Here is a 22,001-nt window from a genome sequence, read left to right on the forward strand (position 1 = left end):
GAGAGCGTCCACAGTTCACACTGCCTGCATTATGTATTGTCTGTAAACATTTTGAAAGAGCTAATTAGCGCTCTCTCTCATCTCCTAGCCACTATCTCCCTCTTTCCCTCCTCCCTTCGTTCTCTCCCTCCCATCTCCCCTCTTCTTTCTCATGATAGTTTAATCCTTCATTCCATTCCAGTTCTAGTTCAAATACCTTCCGTCTGTTGTAGTCAATACTACTAATAATAATACTTCCTTAATAGACCTCAACTTCTTTGAAGTCGTTACCAATGGCGACAAGATAACCAATCTGTTTTCTCCTGAAATGGGGCCCTGCCAACTGTGTGTGTGTGTGTGTGTGTGTGTGTGTGTGTGTGTGTGTGCGCGTGCGTGTGTGTGTTTGACCCTCTTGTGACCCAGCGTTTTGAACTAATCAGGGACTTAACGTGATGTGATTGAGCGTAAATTTAGAAGTTAATGAGATAGAATATTTCCAACAGAGAGCGGGGCAGGAATGGAGCAAATAACCAAAGACACCACTGACTCTTGATTGGCTAATCTGACATGGTGACCAATAGAAAAGTAAAACATGTGGTCTGAAGCCACCATAACGTACTAAAAATATTCTCTCCCTTTCTGTCTGTCTGTCTGTCTTTTTCTCTCCTCCCTCGCTCTCTCCCTCTCTATGTTTCTTGCCCCCTCTCTCTCTCTCTCTGTCCTCTCTCTCTCTGTCTCTGGCCTAAGGTTGTTCAATCCAGTCAGATCAGTGGTACATCAGTTCAGAGCCCTTCACACACCACTCCACTATCGGGGCCCCTAACTGCACAGGTAACACACACACACACACACACACACACACACACACACACACACACACACACACACACACACACACACACACACACACACACACACACACACCGTCAAACATACAAACACTGTAGCCATTGAAAAGTAGTTTTCCAAACACAAGTATGTAGGTCATAGTTCATGCACACACACACACACACACACACACACACACACACACACACACACACACACACACACACACACACACACACACAGAAGCTACAGTTCACATCATTGCAGCTGAGCTGAATCAGAAATGTTGATATTTCCGAAAACATTCATTCATTCAACCTACTGTATATAAACCACAGCTCCTGCAGCCCACTTACTCATACACTAACATAAATACAAAAAACACACACACACACACACACACACACACACACACACACACACACACACACACACACACACACACACACACACACACACACACACACAAATATATACACAGCTTTCATACAGTATGTACATACCCACCCTCCTGATCACGTGCACAACAAGACTTATCTATACGGACTAATATCATACATACAGTACATGAATGCACAGACCTCCGTCAAGGTCCATAAAGTGTTGCAGTGACTTGCACCTTTCCACCAAGTGTTGTGCAAATCCACAGCCAGACAGACGGGAGTGAAAACATTACCTCCTTGGAACCCTAACACTGAGCGGTGTGTGTCCATGTGACTTTGGCCAGTGTGTCATTTGTGTGTGTGTGTGTGTGTTGGTATTGAAGCCATGTGTTGACCGTATCTGACCTAGGATCAGATCCCATCACTGCCTCTGATCTGGTACTAGGGGTGTGCCGATATATCGTCCCGCGATATATCGCGATACGTTTTCGTGACGATATGTATCGCTTTGGAAAAAAAAAATATAGTTTTGAAACAAACAAAAAAAAATGCATGCAAACAGCCCCGAGGTGAAAAGGGTGACAACATGTTTGTTTGTTTTTCGGGTCAGGTGTCACACTATTGCCCTATTTGGATTCAAAACGGCTATTGTAGCTGAAAAGCTACAAGTTTGCATGTCTGAATAATGCAAAAACAGAATTATTTGTTTGCATTTGCTTTTTTTCTCCCCCATATATTTTCATAATAAAAAAAGTGCGTATCGTATCGAAGTTGTGAGCCCAATATCGTATCGTATCGTTTCGTGAAATTAGTGTATCGGCACACCCCTATCTGGTACATGTACTCTATGAACTGTTGTAATGTGTGTGTTGACCTGGTGCTGTCTGTGTGACACTGATGTTGCATGGTTTGCTCCGTGTGTGTGTGTGTGTGTGTGTGTGTGTGTGTGCGCGTGTGTGTGTGTGTGTGTGTGTGTGTGTGTGTGTGTGTGTCAAGGTTATTATGTTTTTCATCAGCTTTTATTTTTATTCCATTTTAACTTTATATTGTTCAATTTCAGTTAGTTTGTATTAGTTTTTAAAGCAGGTTTGCCTGTTTAATTTAAGTTAACATTTTGTGGAAACGCTTCATTTGGTTTAGTTGTTGTTAGTTTTAGGTTTTATCATAATGGGAGGTATTTTTCAGGGACAAGATTCAAAAAGGATAGAAAAATATTCAGCTTTAGTTTTTTGTTAGTAGTTATAACAACGTGTGTGTGTGTGTGTGTGTGAGAGAGAGACTGTGCGTGTTATTGTTTTTCATGTCAGTCAATACATTCATGAAGTCGGAACATTTTTGATTTTTGTTTTTACATTACCGGCCATTGATTTCACCACATTGAATACAGAAATTATAGTTAACAAAATAGATGTAATAACCGTTCATTGTTAATTACAATGACTATATTGTATTTGTTTAGCAATCCATGTAAAGTACTGTAAGTAAAGCGCAACACACACACACACACACACACACACACACACACACACACACACACACACACACACACACACACAAACACAGTTCACATCATTGCCTCCTACAGTATGTTATCTGCAGCCTGGTTGCTGACATTAATTGGACCCTAAAGATGAGCGTGAATTATACAGACAGAATTATGGTGCCGCGTGACACGGTGTCTTTTCAACTGTGACCTTTTTTATGAGGAAAAACAAAATGCTGGCTGGTTTTATAGCGAAGTCAACAGGAATCCAAAATGTTCCTGACCAAAAGAGGGAAGTTGGTTCAGGAGTTACATCAAAATGATATATAATAATCGAGGGAAGTCTACTGATGTGACGCCAACTTCAAGTTCCTGTTGAAGCAGCAGGTTTAGAACCTGTAAGCAGGTCTGCTGCCGCCAGTTCGATACCTCGTGGACGTGTACAAGTAGGAGGCATTATTTGATACGAGTACTACTAGTTATACTAGTAATAAACGCACAGAACAACTTTAGTTGTTAGTAGTTCCCAACCTTTTCTGAGTCAAGCCCCACTTGAAAATCTTGAAAAGTGCACGTGGCCCACCCATCTAATCACTTAACGGCTGACGCGTTAAATGGTCAGATGGGTGGGCCACGTGCACTTTCAGAGCATGTTAATTCTAATGATCAATCAATCGATCGTGTTACCGCTTGGATCAATGGAACTACCCTAGTAAACTTTAAGCTTCTAGTTTTTGGCATCGCCATTTTTTTATGTTAACTCTTTGACTGCCACGAAATAACTTATAATAAATAAAATTAATATCTTTGGAAAATCATGGAATATTTCCTGTGATCGCCGTGCTCACGGTGATCGCCTCATTACATGCACGGGGGTCTCGTAGAATTTGGGGGGAAAATGCGTCCGGTCGCGTAGCATAGTTCTGGCCAGTTGAATGTGGCTTGTTTTTGTCAGAAAACAACAAGAACGGAGATAAAGCCATTTTTCCACAACGAATAAACAGGAAGTAAACAACTATGTGGGGCCCCACTTGCAATATCCTCACGGCTCACCTGCTATAAACACTGACATCACTCCTTCCTCTCTTCCTCTCCAACTTCTCCGTCTTTCACCCTCTCCATCTCTCCTTTATCTCTTCCTGTACTTTTCTTCCTTCTTTTCCTTCCCTTTCTGTCTCACCTCTATCTAACCCCTCCCCCCCACCTGCTTTCAGCACAGTGTAACTCCGCCCACCTCTGCCATTGCTTTGGCGACCCGCCCTCCTACTCCGCTGCCCTCCCTTCCCATCGCCGCGGCGACGGAGGGCGTGGTTTCCTCTCCGCCCTCTCCTCTTCCGCTTCCCGTGGGGGCGGGGCCTCCTGCCCTCACCTCCCCTCCTCCTCTTCCTGTGCCCGCCCCCGCTGCTCCGCCATTGGCCACCGTGGTGCCAATCATCAGTGTAATCTCCGCCCCCTCTGATCCTGCCGTGGAAGCCCCGCCGCAGGTACTGGTGATGGACGGTCCAAACCATCCAATCGTGTGCCATGTCCCGCCCCTTTTACCTCCATGGTCCCACCCCCTAATCCTGGTCACATAGAGAGCAGTGGTTCCCAAAGTGGGGTCCCCCCCCGGGGGGGGGGGTTCAGGGGGTCCCCAGCAAAATGTGTTAATATAGCATCACAATAATTTTAACCTTTTATACTTTGGCTATTCAAAAATAGCAGATCTACAAGCTCATGAGCTTGTAGATCTGCTGTGTTTTTGAAAACAACGTGTCACAATGCGACACGTTGTGAGGTCGTAGATTAGCTTCTTTTTTTTGATAGTCAAAGTATAAAATAGGGCGAACGTGGTTAATCTCATGTTCCTCACTTTGCTGGGGACCCCCTGGAACTCCCTCAAGGACCTCTGTAGGCCCACCGGACCACACTTTGAGAACCACTGATGTAGAGCATGCGGTTGACCACTGACCACATGTTGTTGTTGTTGTCATCATTCAACTCTATCAGACTAGAGATACAGAAGGCTAAATGTTATTGTGTGCCGTTTTCACTTTATTAAACAATTCTCCATTTAGTAATCTATTGCTTTATGTCTCTGTTTCTGGTGGGTTGAATTTGCAATGAAAATAGATAAATCATTAGAATGAACTAGCTTAGCATGCCTTGCCTTGACGTCACTGTTTCAGTGTGTGTGCCTGAAACCAGTGTCCATTTACTCATTAAAACCGGGAACACATCTGTGTTTATTTTTAGATTTATTTGGCTATTCAAAAATAGCAGATATATATATATTTTTTTTTTTAATCAAATCTTTGCTTCTGGGGATTCTACAAATGTCTTCCAACAGTTTTCTGAAAAACATATTTCCCTTGACCCAGAAGAAGATTTGAGTTGCAAATGTTCCCTTTAAAAAAATATATATTCAAATAATTTGCACAATCTACAAGCTCATAGCGCGGCACTCTGTGCCATGCTATGAGCTTGTATATCTGCTATTTTTGAATAGCCAACGTATAAAATATGGATTAGGTGGTTACACAGATGCGTTCCTGGTTTGAACGGGTTAACTTTGACTGAAGGTCAGTTGCAGTCTAATAAAGCCTTTGGGTTTTAGAGTTCCATTGAGGGCTGTGGTGTTTTGGTCTATAGCAGTCTATAGAGGTCAAATCTAAAATACCAGAGATGCATGCGCCTTAATGGGTTAAGACATTAGCATGTGTATGCACTCTTTATGGAACTTCTGCTCATTGCTCGTGCCAATGTCCAGTAACTGTTCCATTGGTATTTGGTACAGTGTGGTGTGGTGTTTCTCATGCCCGTTGAATGCAACATTAAGCTGCTTTTCTCTGGCGTCCATCAGCCTATTCATTGAATTTAGATTCCTCCAGACGTATCGGTAGAAGGAGATCTCTGATCGTCTGGCTACGCAAGACTAATATGGACACTAAGTGTTCATGTGGTTAATGAAGATAAATGATGATTTATGTGTATGTGTGTTACAGCCCGTCTCTCAGCCGACAGACCAGTTTCAGCTACTGCTGCCTCCAGTCTCCTCAGCTTTGGAGAGGTAACACACACACACACACACACACACACACACACACACACACACACACACACACACACACACACACCAGCTCAGAAGGCACTCTCTGTGCACACAGCCTAAACGTACAGAGCTTTCTCTCTCCGTACCCAGAGCGTGTGTGTGTGTGTGTGTGTGTGTGTGTGTGTGTGTGTGCACACAGAGAGCAACAGGATTAGCTCACCTAGATATGCACCACCACTGCCCATGGCTAATTACCTTGACCTAATTAACTGACCGGCTGCACGTGCGCCTGGGAGTTGGCAGACCCACCGCCGTCTGCCCTGCTCCCCACTCTCGCAGGGCACCTAGACCATGCCCTGCTGCCCCCCCCCCACACACACACACATACACAGTATTTCCAATTTTCTGTACTTTTACTTCTACGCCACTACATCTCAGAGGCAAATATTGCTCTTTTACCCCACTACAATTATTCAAAAACTTTGTTTTTTACTTACTTTGTAAATTGTATTATTATTATTAAACATACATTAACCACTTCAGCCCTACAGTATATATATTTTGTCCATTTGAAAATAGACGATCTACAAGCTCAGAAGAATGCAACGCATTCTTGTGAAATGTGACATTCTGCATAATGAGTACTTTTAAATTTGGTACTTTAAGTACATTCTTATGCCAATACTTTTGCATGAGTCAATTTTGAATTCCGGACTTTTAATGGAGTATTTCTACATTGCAGTATTGATGCTTTTACTTAAGTACAAAATTTTAAGTACTTTTTCCACCACTGTCTTTCACCACTGTCTCTGGAAATACTCCAGTAAAGTAAAAGGACCTCAAACCTGTACTTCAGTACAGTACTTAAGTAAATATACTGGTTACTTTCCTCCACTGGCCTTTATCTCTCTGTATAAGACTGCCTAAATGTTGTGTGTGTGCGTGTGCGTTGTGTGTTAGTTGTCAGTCAGAGTGTTCAGGTCAGAGTGACAGCACGGAGACCGGAGGTCGACATGAAGGTCGTTCGGTGAAGAGACATCAGAGGCGGTCAGTACGAAGTCGATCCAGGCAGGATAGAACCGGCCGGGCTAAACTCAACGTACTGAACGTAAGCACGCATGCACGCACGCACGCACGCACGCACACACACATACACACGCACACACACGCACACACACACACACACACACACACACACACACACACACACACACACACACGTAACTTGTTGCTGTGCAGTAGGGATATTGAGTTTGTTCTGATAATGTTTTTGTGTGTGTGTGTGTGTGTGTGTGTGTGTGTGTGTGTGTGTGTGTGTGTGTGTGTGTGTGTGTGTGTGTGTGTGTGTGTGTAGATATCTAACATAGGTGACAGAGTGGCAGAATGTCAGTTGGAGACCCACAACAGGAAGATGGTGACCTTTAGGTTTGACCTGGATGGAGATAACCCTGAAGAGATAGCGCACATCATGGTACCTGTCTGTCTGTCTGTCTGTCTGTCTGTCTGTCTGTCTGTCTGTCTGTCTGTCTGTCTGTCTCTCTCTCTCTCTCTGACTGTCATGTTAACACATTGAGTGCCAGGTACTATGCATCCAAATCATCCTCAGAGTGCCAGTGTTTTTTGTGTTTTGACGACCTTTGGAGAGCCGCAGAAGCCACGAGGTGCACGGGGATGTTAACAAAAAGGGTCTCGTCTATCCACTGGAACAGAAACATGTCTACCGCGATCGGCCATTTAGCTGATATCGCCTGTTGAAAATGCCTCGTTTTCACAACAAAAAAAAAAGGAATCCGAGCTATCCGTGCTTTTTGGGATGACGTCACATCCGTCCATTCCTTCTAGCAGAGTCGAGGGATCACTCCTAAGTTGAGTTAGAGAGCCCTCTTGTGGAAAGTTTTCTAAATCCTAACAGTTTTTTGAAAAAAAAAATCAAGATTTTTCAAAAATAGCAGATCTACAAGCTCTTAGCGCGGCACTCGGTGCCGCACTATGAGCTTGTATATCTACTATTTTTGAATAGCCAAAGAAATCTAAAGTGACACAGATGCGTTCCAGGTCTTAATGGGTTAAATGTGTTTTCTGGTGTTTCACCGTTACCATTGCAATTATACAGTACTCTCTCTCTCTCTCTGTGTGTGTGTGTGTGTGTGTGTGTGTGTGTGTGTGTGTGTGTGTGTGTGTGTGTGTGTGTGTGTGTGTGTGTGTGTGTGTGTGTGTGTGTGTGTGTGTGTGTGTGTGTGTGTGTGTGTGTGTGTGTGTGTGTGTAGGTGGAGAGTGAGTTCATCTTGGAGAGTGAAAGAGAGTCGTTTATTGATCAGGTCAGAGAGGTGATCGATACCGCAGATGAGAGGAGAGATACACACGGACAGGTAACACACACATATCACTTACTTATGTTCAGGAAAAGCAACAAAAAAAAAAACCCGCAAAACTATTAGATAAAAGCAATGAGAGCCACTGGAGATCGCAGCTTACCCAGTATTTTATCATGGCTGAGAGGCGGAGTGAGGCACGACGCGCCAGCGGGCACTCCGACCCTCTCTGCCATTATAACATATAAGTAAACTGAGACCTTGCGTGGCTTATTGCTTTTCTAAAACGGTTACAAATATGGCAACATGAAAATCCTAGACACGTCCCAGTTAAAACAGTTCTTAATAATTCACTACAAGAGCAACTTCTAAGGCACGGTGGCACAGTCGGTAGCGCTGTCGCCTCACAGCTAGAACGTCCTGGGTTTTCTCCTCCGTGTCATCAGTGCCCATACCCAAGGTGGGGTTGGCGAAAGGGCTTTTCTGTGTGGAGTTTGCATGTTCTCCCCGTGTCCCCTAGGGTAGGTACCCTCACAAAAAACATGCAGTAATCCTGGTGTCTATACTGAGGAAGGAACTGGTTGGAATAACGTGTTCCTTCCACGCGCTACGTCCTACCGGGGAAACTCCCCCCTGTCAGGTGATAAGAGAGTAGCGCCCAGGATTACATAGGCAGGCGCTGGGTGAAAAAATGGGTTACAAAATCGAGGGATTAAATAAAATAAAAAAACATGGTATAGAAACTGTAGGTCCCTGTGTCTTATATGTGGTGGAATTGCTCAAACCCAGGAATGTTTATGTAATCTTACAGAACATGGAACATATGACATTATGTCATTAACTAATAATTCAATTAATCTACAATTCTATTCTGTACTATGTAAAACAAACACACACACACACACACACACACACACACACACACACACACACACACACACACACACACACACACACACTGATCATTCTTCAACCCATTTGCTGTCCAGCTGTCTCTCCTTCGCTCCTTTCCTTTCTTTCCTCTTCCCTCCCTTCCATGTTTCCTTCTTTCCTTCTACGCATCCTACCTCCCTCCTTCGCTGCTGTCCTTCCTGCCTTCATTCCTCCCTCTCTTCCGTCATGTCTTCGTTCTACTCATTGTTTCCTCCTCCCGCCCTCCATTATTCCCTCCTTCCCTTCCTCTTCCCACCACCCTTTCCTCCTAAACTCTCCTTCATCTCAATCAGACCATAAACAACCACACTGGTCCACACCCTGACATCTCCTTTCTGATTGGCCTTTGCAGATGTCAGGTGACTTGGAGCAGCAGATTCCTGTCATATCTACTCCAATGCCAGGTGAACACACGCACACGCACACGCGCACGCACACACACTCACACACACACACACACACACACACACACACACACACACACACACACACACACACACACACACACACAAATAGTTTAGTCAGGACAACTCACGTCATAAATACATTTGACTATTTATTGTAACAAAATGGAATACGGTTATACTTGTTGATGACTCCGCTCTTGATATGTTCCCCAATTTTAGCTAAGCAGCATGCTAAGCTAAATCAGGGAACGCTATGCAAAACCTCTCATACTGTAGGTATACAAGAGCATAGCAAGATGTTTAATCACAATAACTTTACTCATGCAAATTTGAATTGCATTTGAACTTTAAGCCATAGCACATTGAACACATTTTAGACCCATGCAAACATTGAATTCCAGTATAACATTCCGTTTCGTTTTTTGTGCCATGCAAGACCCTGAACTAGAAGGTGGAGGCTAGCTTTGCCAGCTGTACTGTAGCAGTGTGTGTATGGCAGCAATTGAAAAGCACAGATCCAGTGTAGGAGGCATGATATTTTTTATGAGGGTACCATTAAAAGTACCCTCACCTACTGCATCACAGCTTGGTATGGAAATTGTACTGTTGTGGAGCGGACATCACTGCAGAGGGTGGTGAAAACTGCTCAGCGTATCATACTGTAGGTTCTTCACTGCCATCAATCGAGTCTATCTACAAACAACGCTGTCAGTCTAAGGCCCTTGGTATCATCAAGGATGCCTCCCACCCCAACAATAGACCGCTCCAGGAACAGCTTTTTCCCCTCAGTTATTATGCTACATTGTTACAAAGTAACTCCTCACTGTACATACACTGACTTTTTGTATTGTTTATATCTTAGTACCTATGCTGCTATTAACACCTATGCATTAGGTCGCTCCTTTTGCATTGGATTGATGCCATCAAGAACATTTCGTTGTGTTCAATGAAAAATGTAATCATCCATCCATGATCTATGCATGCAACACGATTCTGCCAAGACCGGATGAGGACGCGCTTTGATTGGCCTGTAGTCGATTTGATTGGCATTTCTGCCTTGTTCTTCGTTGTGTACAACTTCTGCGTAGTATTTTTGCAACTCTGCCTAACCTTAATCTTAACCTCACAAAACTATGCTTAAACCTAAACTTTACCCTAACCTTAACCACACAAAACTATGCTTAACCTCACAAAACTATGCCGACAGTATGTCTAATCTTAACCCTAACCCCACAAAACTATGCCTAACCTCACAAAACTATGCCTAACCTCACAATACTATGCTTAAGCCTAACCTTGACCCTAACCTCACAAAACTATGCCTAACCTCACAAAACTATGCACAAGTCAAACCTTAAACATATCCTCACAAAACTATGCCTAAGCCTAACATCAACATCACAGAACAATGCCTAACCTTAACCTCACACAAACGTAACATTATTTTGCGGGAAATGTTTTTGGAAAAAGAATAAAGGGGCGTTCGCAGCGGCAATCGAAGGCCTGGCTTTTAGTTCAATAGACATGCAACCGTACCCAGTGAGGCCTGGGCTGTAGCGTGACGGTCCAGGCACCCTAGGCTGCAATGCCAGCCTGACAGCGTGTCGCGGGGTCTCCCGTTCCCGACGACCTTTGCTGCGTGTCACCCCCCACCTCTCTCCCCATTTCCTGTCAGCCTACTTTCCCTATCCCTCTCTAAATAAAGGCATAAAAATAATATATATATATTTTAAAAAAACGTACCCAGTGAGCCGCTAAGGTCGCTGGGAGAATAGAATTTTGGATGCTATTTTAACCTGGCCACACCCCTCCTTGGGGGGTAGGCTTTCTGGTTATAGGTGCCAGGAAGCCAATTAGAGGTAGGTAGGGGCGGGTCTTCCCTGAAAACCGTTGCAGTTCATTATCACGCGTGTAGGAGGGAGCCATATTTAAATGGACCGCCTTGTTGTGGGAATGAACTGTGAGTGGAGTGTAGGAAAGTGTGGCTGACTTGGTAAAAAATCAACAGAGCTGTGATTGGTGTGCAGAATAGCGTGGCTGATTGAAAACAATCAGCAGACTGACCTGCTTTCTCTCTAGGGGGCGCCGATAGCCATGTGGTTAAGGCGCTTACCACATAGGCTCTGATAGCGAGTCCCAGGTTTGATTACCGATCCTGGTGGACTTTTGCTGCATGTCACTCGCCGACTCTCTCTCCGTTTCCTGTCTCTCTTCACTGTGTACTACTAATACTATCAATAAAGGCAAAAAAAGCCCCAAAAGTCATCTCTTCCCTCAATTCTACTCCTCCCTTTCTGTTTATCGCTCTCTTCCGCTCTCCTACTCACTCTCTTGTCTTTCTCTCCGCCGCCGCTCCACAGACCTGCAGTCTCAAGTAGTTCATTCGGCAGGTCGTCGGTTCATTGTCAGCCCGGTTCCAGAGTCTCGTCTCAGAGAACAGTTCTTCTCTCCTACGTCACCCGTCACTGCCTCTTCTACTGAGACAGGTGAGACTAGTGAAACTAGTGTGTGTGTGTGTGTGTGTGTGTGTGTGTTTGTGTGTGTGTGTGTGTAACTTAGGATGCATACCTGCAAAATGCATGCATTTTGCGTAGCAATGCTTGGTCAAAGTACGCAGGTACAAAATACCTAATCCGCAAACTGCGCAAATTTGGGGATGTGCGGATTATAATAACACTATATTCGATACTCGATATCAACCAAAATCGCGGGAGTTAAACCGAGTTTCCCTTAACAGGCTGGGGTGGGAGTTTGGGGAAATAGAGTCCCTCCCCCCTCCCTGACCCACGCAGCTGTGTGAGCGAAAACACAGCCTCACTGACCGTAGCGCACTGCAGAGCAGGTAAAGTGGGATGTCCCAGGAGTATTACCCAAGTACAAACTATTTAAAATGTGACTCTAATGTCAAACACGTTCGATAACGTTATGTTGGCTGTAATTGTTCCGTGCATTGTTTGCTAGTCATTACGAGACTAAAGGCTACAGCTTGTGATAAACAAATAATTGCTGTCACTTCAGCGAGTAACACGACCAGCCTTGGTCCAGCACAAAAACAAAATCTCCCCAATGTCCAACGAAGACACAGAGAGAGATGACAGTACATCTGTCCATAAAAAGAAGCGAGTTCATGCACATGAGAAGTTCCTCACCAAATATCAAACGCCTAAAATTGACGCACCATGCATTTTGCACCTTGTGCAAAAACTGCAAATATGATGTTGACATCAGCCACTAAGGAGCTTAAAGTAATAGATAAAGATAAACCTTTATTCATCCTCTGAGGTAAATTTGTGTGTCATAGCAGCAGCAGTTACAGTAGTGAGAATGAAACGGGAGAAACAACGTGTCACAACGAGACTCCTGTCAAGTGACTTGAGTATGAAGTCTGATTCATACTTGACAAACATAGTCGATCTACAAGCCCGTTGTGGGCTTGTAGAACTGGTCTATGGTCTATGTTTGCCGCTTGAGCCCGTGGTAGGACGAAGCATGAATCGGGCCAAGACCAAACCAAAATAAATAACGAAAATGAGCTGCCTGCCCCAGATATTTCCACTGGATCTCTGAATGAGTCAACATATATATATATATATATATATACACAATGTCCAGTGAGCGACTATGTGAATGAATAATCTATCACCAGTGAATATATTAATCAATATATTTACAGTATCAACACTGAGTAATTAATGAATAGGCCTATATACAAGCTATATCTGTACAGAATCAATGAATATATGAAGGAATGGAAACCTACATAGCCACACATATCTAGAAGGTTTGCCAATACCCGAAGACCATCACAATAATACCATGAACACCTATTTCTTTGTATGTGCACTTAAATAAGTTTATAACATGTAGGCAATAGGCATACACATGCATTCGGGCTGCGTGATACTGATGAAAACATTTAAATTTGATTAAGCAATATAACTTAACAACATAATATTGTCATTGATAATGGTATCACAATATTTCTATTACTCAAAATCAGAAATGCCGCGCGTGGAAACGACCTGTGTGAAAGCGACCTGTGTGAAAGTGACCTGCGCTAAAGCGAGGGAGTGTGGTACTCAAAACATTTTCCCAAGGTTGGCAGGTATGAAGATGTAAGAGTCTATTTGGTTACATTTGTACACTCTGAGTTACAAATTGATGGCAAGATGGTAAGATTCCCCATCTTCCCGGTCCAAATCTAATGACATTATGACTTTGATTTGAAATGACGTCATATGATAATTTGTTAAATCCTGTTTGTGTTCTTGTGACTGACATTAAAGTTCAACCGTTACATAAGAGAAACACCTCAATGCTTTTATATAACGGCTCGAAAAACAAACCTGGACTCTGACTGGTACAACATTAAAGGGATAGTTCACCCTCAAAACTATATTCTTCTATGGATTAGTCAACCCATGGAGACTTGAATTCATGGATATTTTTGAGCGGTGTAGCCGCTCCTATAAGTGGGGTTGGGACACCTCATTGGCTAGCGAGACACATGATGCACTTTTTTTAAGTGAGCTTCCATCACTGTGATGACCACTGTGAGGACCACACCGCTCACTTCACACTGGGTGTGATTTTTTTTGTTTTTGTCGCATTCCTAAGCCAATAATTTGATGACCGGTGGCTCTCCGGTAAGAGACTCAAAGTGTCAACTTTGAGTCTCCTACCGGAGACATTAGCATCTTTCCGCCGGTCATCAAACTATTGGCTTAGGAATGCGACAAAAACAAAAAAATCTCCATGAATTCAAGGCTTCATGGGGTGTTTAATTGATCGAAAGGTTTTGGGTGAACTATCCCTTTAAGTATGTGTAGTTTTTAATGATCTCTTATTCCTATTCTGGGGTGAACATTTGCCCAGAAAGAACAGATCTACAAGCTCACAATCCGTATCGTTCTTGACCAAAGGATATTCTGTGACGTATACAGAAGCGCTTCTGTATAGAATGGAAACTGTAGGTCTTGTTTGTCGGGTTATGACGTCACATATGGTTGGGAACATATGGAATGACCTGTCCTATACGGTAATTCCAGCTCACAGCCACAGCAATCACGCTGTTTCATAAGTTTTATAAATGATAAAACTAGGAAAAGTACATTCAGAGCGGAACAAACCTGGATCTTTCGTCAAGAACCCAACGAGGAATAAACTTCAACATGTAAGCACCACTTTCTTGGACAAAATGTTGCATGCTCAGGTAAGATATATTATTTCTGTCTCTAGCCAAGTGAAGCGTGCCTGTGAGGTGTGAGTCGGAATTAAAGGTTGTGTATAAAACGTGAATCAACATTTAAAATACCATGATTTCCCCGGGAGAAAGTGTTAAACCCCAAGGTAAGGGGGTCGCTATTCTAAGCCAATGAAACGCTCAGAAAAGGTGGTCAAAGTGTCAAAAGGTTAAAATGTGTCAGACATCAGGAGAGACCAGAACACACCAAAAATCTAATCAAATCAAATTATAAGACGGTCTCTCCAATTGCCATTCCAGCAAGCTATGCAAACTTTTTTTCCTGGAAAAATTCTGGCACTGTAGTGAAAACACAGCTTGTGAGAAAAAATCGAATGAGTTTATGAGAAAAGCGGAAATGAGATACGATAAGACAAACCTTGTTCATTGTTCCCCTTGAAGGAGACTCAGGTAATTGGATAATTGCAAAAAAACTAAACTTTATATTTTCCTGTGTTTCTAGGTTCTGCTCTGGCGTCATCTCAGACTCCGGTCCAGGGTTTAGCTCTGTCCCAGTCGGCCGGCTCCGTCAGCCTTCAGCAGGCCTTCTCTGAGCTGCGACAGAACCAGTACGACGCTGGTCCCAGTACGGCCCCTCCCTCTATCCCATCAGCCCCGCCCCCTCTACAGGCTCCCTCCACGTGCGCCGCCCCCTCTCCGCCCGCCGGAGCTCCAGCAGCTACGCACAACACTACAGCTGGAGCCGTCGGCTCGAATACCCAACCCCAAGACCCACCTCCCCTTCCCTCCTCCGCCTCCACCTCCTCGACTTCTCTCCCTCCTCCCGGGTCCTCTCCTCCACCCCAGCAGGAGGTGCAGGTCCAACCGGTTCCCGTCCCGCCTCAGGCCCAGGGAGCACCCACTAAGCCTGCCGTTGCCATAGTGACGGCAGCGTCGTCCACCTTGCCGACCGCCTCACCACCCCTCACCACTCCTTCGTCCTTGTCTGACACGCCAGTGAGCCAGGGAATCTCTGACCCTCTCTCCATCCCCCCCTCCATCCTTCCCTCTAACCCTCCCTCCATCCCTGCCTCCTTGCCTAACTCCATTCCTCCCTCCATCACTCCCTCCATCCCTCCTTCCATCCCCACCTCCCTCCCTAACTCCATTCCTACCTCCATCCCTCCCTCTATCGCTCCTTCCATCCCTACCTCCATCCCTCCCTCAATCCCTCCCTCCACCTTATCTTCTCCTCCTTCCTCTCTCTCTTCCACTGTCGTCCCCGCCCCCCAGCCGGCTGCTGCGCCTCCCACCTCCTCCTCCACCTCCGTGTCATCGGGTCTCCAACCCGCGGGGTCCGCTGCGCCGGTCGTAACGTCAACGCTGGTCCACAGTCAGCCTCAGACCGCGGCCCAGCCTGGACAGACGCACGCACACTGTGCCGAGTGTGATGTCAGGTCAGTACGCCACCCTGTAATTCCAGTTCAATTTCGCCCCCTCCTCGCGGTGTTCAACCGTTAAATCTTGGTACAGTATTTCCTGGTTTTAATGTGTAGTGAGAAAAAGATATTCTGCCCCTGGTGGGTGGAGAATTGGGGAAGAGGGGGACTATGATTGGTTGGACGCTAGTGCATACTAGCAGCAAAGTTTACGTTTTCTCAACTTTGAAGCTATTCTTTTAGCTGTTGAGCATCCCAATGCTGTGGAGATGCTTATCACCATGGAGTTTGCATTATTTGCAACTCGATGCTCAATCAGAACGTGCCAACGTTGTGATGCTGCCGGTGTAAATTGGGCTTAATATATTAAAGGTAGGGTGTGAAGTGATTTGCAATTATTCAAATAATTGCAAAATGGGTCTATGTTCTGATAGTACTCGTTACTATAGAGTGTCCTGTCCATATAAGGAGTCCCCCATGTCTCTCCAGCTTTTTATTAAACAGAAAATGCATTTTCAGAGCTCTCTCCTGATTGGCTCAAATGTTGTCACCTAACTGAAAATGTTCTATATTCTGGAACTGGAGAGACCCCTGTGAACGAACAAACACTCTGTAGCAATGATTACTATCAGAATATGGTACTTTAACCTTTTTAACAAAAAAAAAGAAATGACCAACAAATATCACTTACCCTACCTTTAACCACTGAGATTATTTGTCTGCATAAATCCCAAACCCCTATGAGGGAAAAAGCATTGAAATGTTCTCACTTGTGTGTTTTAGGACTACTACAAACTGTAGCGTTCTATAGTAACCTTCCTGAATTGAACTGATGAATCATAACTGAGTAACACCGCCTACATAACACCATGAGTAACAATCTGAATGGTTTCCAGGTGTGACGGCGTGGCCGCGGAGTGTAAAGCAGATGATATCCACATGTTGGACAAAAAGCTCCGCTCTCTCTTCATGGACCTCCCCTCCGGGGAGCCGCCCGCCTCCGAGCCAGGCACGGGGGCCACCGTGGCGGGCACCTCCTCTCCCCTCGCCCCCTCCTCCTCCTCCACTGTGTCTGTGACGGCGTCCACCTCCAACCAAACCACCAGCAACCCCCCTACTCCCCAGCCTCCCACCAGCCTGCCACTGGGAGCCGCCACACCCAACCAGGGTCCTGGGACACCCGGAGCTACGCCTGCTCCTGTCGGTGGGTTGTGTGTGTGTGTGTGTGTGTGTGTGTGTGTGTGTGTGTGCGTGTGCGTGCGTGTGCGTGCGCGCGTGTTAGTGATGGGTCGTTCATGATCGATTCGTTCAAAATAACTAGTTCTTTGGCGTGAACGAACCCGTTCACTTCCTGAAGCTTTTAGGTTCACGCTTTTGTTCATGCCCCCCCCTGTCCCCTTCCCCCGTACACAGGACGGGAGGGCGGGCTGTTCCCGCGACAGACAGACAGCCGTGCGGTTGAGTTGTTTTTCACTAGACATGAACGAATAATTTAAACAAATCATTTGTGTGTGTGTGTGTGTGTGTGTGTGTGTGTGTGTGTGTGTGTGTGTGTGTGTGTGTGTGTGTGTGTGTGTGTGTGTGTGTGTGTGTGTGTGTGTGTGTGTGTGTGTGTGTGTGTGTGTGTGTGCGTGCGTGCGTGCGTGCGTGCGTGCGTGTGTGTGTTTTCCAGGTGTAACTGCCTCACCCTTCAGCCAAACAACTCCATCTAAAACACCCCTCTGTAGAGTACCGGTGAGTCTATGTACCAAATAGTAGTGTTTGTAGAATGATAATGCTACTGCTAGAATGGTAGTAGGCCTACTACTAGAATAGAATATGAGTAAGTTGATGTCGGCAGGTTTTTGGATTGATACTAGTACGTTGCTTGGTCTCCCTCTCTCTCTCAATCTCCCTTTGCCTCTCTCACTTCTCATTTTCTATTTCCCTCAATATCTGTCACTTTCCGTCTCTCCTCCTCACATTTCTGTTTTTCTCTCGCTTTCCCTTTGTATCTTCCTCCAATTCATTATTTTTTCCCCCCGTCTTTCTCTATCACAACCCATCTCTCTCTCTCTCTCTCTCTCTCTCTCTCTCTCTCTCTCTCTCTCTCTCTCTCTCTCTCTCCCTTTCTCTCTATTTCTCTTTCTCTCTCTCTCTCTCTCTCTCTCTCTCTCTCTCTCTCTCTCTCTCTCTCTCTCTCTCTCTCTCTCTCTCTCTCTCTCTCTCTAGGCCAACACTCCTCCCACAGAGCTCCTGCCTTCTTTGCCTGGGTCAAGTCTTCCACAGGTCTTTGTCTTCTCAGCTCTACTTTTATAACCCTAATCCTAATCTTGTAATCCTAGTTCTTATCCTCCTATTCCTCTTAATTCGCCCTAATCCTATTCCTCATTACCCTAACCCCCTAGCCTAGTCCTAATCCTCCTCATCATAATCACTAATCCTCCTAATCCTAGTCATCCTAATCATCTTAATCTTAATCATCCTAACCATACAGTAACACTAGCCTTGTACAGAGAACAATTACCTTAAACCATTAAGAGTGGGAACGCATCTGTGTAACCACATTATCCATATACTTTTGCTATTAAAAAAATAGCTTTAAATTAAATAAAGTGACTAAAAATACTTTAAAGTAAATACATTGTGTAACAATACTTAAGAGTACTTAAATTGAGTAAAAATAATCAGTAGTACTCAAATGAGTAAAAATATTTAAAGGTTGTTAAAATGAGTAAAAATACTTAAACGAAGTTAAAATGAGTAAAAATACTTAAACATAGTTCAAATGAGTAAAAATACTTAGAAGTTGATAAAAACTGTACAAATACTCTTTTAGTACCGCCTCAATAACAGCACCCACACATCAAATAGAGTAGTACCGTCTGAATGCCAGCGCCCACACATCAAATAGAGTAGTACCGTCTGAATGCCAGCGCCCACACATCAAATAGATTTTTACCGCCTGAATGACAGCACACACTCATCAAACAGAGTAGGCACCGCTTACTCACACTGGGTGTGATTTTTATTGAATAACCAAAGAAATCACAGATGCATTCCCGGTCTTAATGGGTTAAACTACATCTCGGTCCTGACAAAAGTATAGATGATTCAGATAGATTTCATAATTTAATGACATTCCAATGGTGTTATTTATGACCTCTGTCATTCTGAAGCACAGTTAGTTTTGTAGGACACGTGTCTTTTTCTCATTCCAGCTGTTATTTTGCTGTGTCACTGTGTGGTAAACATGTCTGCCATTATCTTATTGGTTCAATGGTTAACATCTGACCAATTGAATTACAGCAGAAGCCTGATTTTCGTTAACAGTGACATACAGTATGCTACAGCTCCTCTGTCTGTCTGTCTGTCTCTCTCTCTCTCTCTCTCTCTCTCTCTCTCTCTCTCTCTCTCTTATAGGCAGGCAGACAGACAGTCGGGTGGTACTCTAAATGAGTACTCTGTATTTTGATTTGTGTGTGTGTGTGTGTGTGTGTGTTTGTTTGTTTTTTTCAGTCACAGCAGCCTCTTGAAGACTTGGACGCCCAGCTACGAAGAGCCTTGAGCCCAGAGACAGTTCCTGTTAGCACGCACACACAGGTAAGTGCAATATACGTCTAAGGTGACACGCAGCAAAGGTCGCCGGGAAGTCGGGAACGGGAGTCGAACCCGCGACACGATGTCAGGCTGGCATTGCAGCAGGGATTTGACCAATCATTATGAGCGATAGTGCCACCGTGTGCTGAACAGTCCCAGCAAGCAATCTCACTGTAGAAGCAATTCAATAAAGCAAACATGGACAACACTCAGCCATCAAACACAGTTATCGATATATTATTATTACTCTGCAACAACAAAAGTCTGGTTGATAATGGATCCTATCCTACTATATAATAAGGAACCCTCTGTCTGTTCTGCACGGTTCACCTCAGTGTCTTGAGCAATTGATCTGAATTTGCATTATCAGCATTATGCACACAACCACGACGCCTGTTTTTCACTTTCCCAAAATGTAAGATGTGTATTAGCGTTAGCCAGAGATTCGGCCTATAGGATAACTAAAAGTCTGCAATTATGGTGTGTGCATAAAGCCCCAGACTAGTATGGACTAGTATGCATAATGTATGGTTATTATGTGCTGTTAAACATGTTGTATTTTATTTTGTCTACAGGCCTGTTTCACTGGCTCACCGTCAGGACCAACAACACCTAGTATGTCTGTGTGTCTGTCTGTCTTTATACTGTATCTGTATCTGTATCTCTATGTGCTGTATATACTGTACACTGTCCATTAGGGGTGTGCCGATACACTAATTTCACGAAACGATACGATACGATATTTGGCTCACAACTTAGATACGATTTCGATACGATACGATACGCACTTTTTTTATAATGAAAATAAATGGGGGAGAAAAAAAGGAAATGCAAACAAATAATTCTGTTTTTGCATTATTCAGACATGCAAACTTGTAGCTTTTCAGCCGTTTTGAATCCAAATAGGGCAATAGTGTGACACCTGACCCGAAAAAAAACAACATGTTGTCACCCTTTTCACCTCGGGGCTGTTTGCATGCCTGATTATTTTGATTGGTGTAAAAAAAAAAAAAAAAAAAATTTTTTTTTTTTTTTTCAAAACGATATTTTTTTTTTCCAAAACGATACATATCGTCGCGAAAACGTATCGCGATATATCGCGGGACCATATATCGGCACACCCCTACTGTCCATCCATCTAGAGATCTATCTGTCTGTCAATCTAGCTGCATGTCTCCCAGACTTTTAGGCCTGACCTCGATTATTTGAATAGTCGACTACTGAGTCGAGGGGATTCTGAGTCGACTGCTAATCTCTTAGTCGAATTATGAAAAAAAAAGAAAAGTTTGTCATTATTTGACTGAGAGATTGGCCTAATTTGTTATATTAATTAACTAATGGTTTGCCAAAAATAGGATATACATCATGATTTATTGAGAGAAACCAAGCAAGTACAGTATATGTTAAATCAGACATTAAGCACCCCTACAGCCCAAATGGAATGTTCCTCTATTGCATAACATCTTTTTTGCATGATTCGACTGTCTGTCTGTCTGTCTGTCTGTCTGTCTGTCTGTGCGTCTTTGTCTGTCTGTCAGAGATCAATTGAGATCCAATTGAGATCCCTGTCTACTGTACCAATATACGTCTAAATTCAATGTAAGGGCTTGAACTGGGTGGAAACGATTCTAATAACAAATAACAGCATTGTAGAACCAATGCAAAGACTTGAGGGAGGTCCTTGGTTCGGGATGGTATCTTGGTATTGTTTTTCAAAGCGGTCGTAGGGGCGTAGCTTTGTTACCGTCTCTTTTCTCCACGCTTTTAACCCTTGCATCAAGTATAGATGTCGCCAGATGTATTGGTTGGTGGAGATCTCCTATAGAACTGTCTGTCTGTTTCAGTTCCTTTCTCTTTGGATGAAGAGTTGGTCCCTCCTCCTCCTCTTGCTACTGGGATCAAACTGGGAAGATTCCAGGTAATTTTTCAGTTATCTTCCACAGAGTCTGAAGATAAGATAAGCCATGTAGCACTAACACTCATATTGTCACGTCTAACAGCCAGTGGTGCAAAGTAACTAAGTACATGTACTCAAGTACTGCACATGAGTACAATTTTGAGGTCTTTTTACTTTACTGGAGCATTTCCAATTTCCAATACTTTTACCTCTACTCCACTACGTCTCTCTCCGTCAATCAGGTGTCCTTGGCAACAGAAGTGTGTCCGGTCCAGCGTCCGTCCTGCACAGAATCCTCCTCTACCTCATCGTCCTCCTCCTCCTCGTCCTCGTCTGCTCCTTCCAGTCCTGACAACACTCTGCACAGGAAGCCCTCCTCCTCCTTCCCCCTGCGAGGAAGTGATGTCACACTGCCCAGGACGTCCTCGCCTCCTCTGAGAGGAAGTGATGTCGTGGACGGACCCCCCGCTCGGCCCCCCTGCCCCCAACACACCGTCATCGGACGCTTCCAGGTACTCCTGTCTGTAGGGGTGCTACACTCAATCAAC

At 44.3% G+C, this 22,001-nt stretch overlaps 1 protein-coding gene across 3 annotated transcripts in view; it reads left to right on the top strand.

Annotated features, from left to right (window-relative positions):
* The window catches only part of wnk1b (WNK lysine deficient protein kinase 1b), a 112,416-nt gene that overhangs the window by 71,845 nt on the left and 18,570 nt on the right, over positions 1–22,001 (top strand). For 2 of the 3 annotated variants that reach the window (XM_084050434.1, XM_084050435.1), the window contains exons 13-27: positions 727–810; positions 5,658–5,722; positions 6,665–6,812; positions 7,059–7,175; positions 7,972–8,073; positions 9,302–9,353; positions 11,717–11,842; positions 15,062–15,995; positions 16,874–17,181; positions 17,650–17,711; positions 18,189–18,245; positions 19,476–19,559; positions 20,132–20,171; positions 21,401–21,474; positions 21,696–21,965. In XM_084050434.1, coding sequence (XP_083906560.1) covers positions 727–810; positions 5,658–5,722; positions 6,665–6,812; positions 7,059–7,175; positions 7,972–8,073; positions 9,302–9,353; positions 11,717–11,842; positions 15,062–15,995; positions 16,874–17,181; positions 17,650–17,711; positions 18,189–18,245; positions 19,476–19,559; positions 20,132–20,171; positions 21,401–21,474; positions 21,696–21,965 — 2,523 coding nt within the window. The remainder of the gene's footprint in view (positions 1–726; positions 811–5,657; positions 5,723–6,664; positions 6,813–7,058; positions 7,176–7,971; positions 8,074–9,301; positions 9,354–11,716; positions 11,843–15,061; positions 15,996–16,873; positions 17,182–17,649; positions 17,712–18,188; positions 18,246–19,475; positions 19,560–20,131; positions 20,172–21,400; positions 21,475–21,695; positions 21,966–22,001) is intronic. The other variant, XM_084050436.1, reaches the window with a different exon arrangement.

This window comes from Gymnoscopelus microlampas (assembly GCF_963454915.1).
Source record: "Gymnoscopelus microlampas genome assembly, chromosome: 23".
In the NCBI taxonomy this organism is placed as follows: Eukaryota; Metazoa; Chordata; class Actinopteri; order Myctophiformes; family Myctophidae; genus Gymnoscopelus; species Gymnoscopelus microlampas.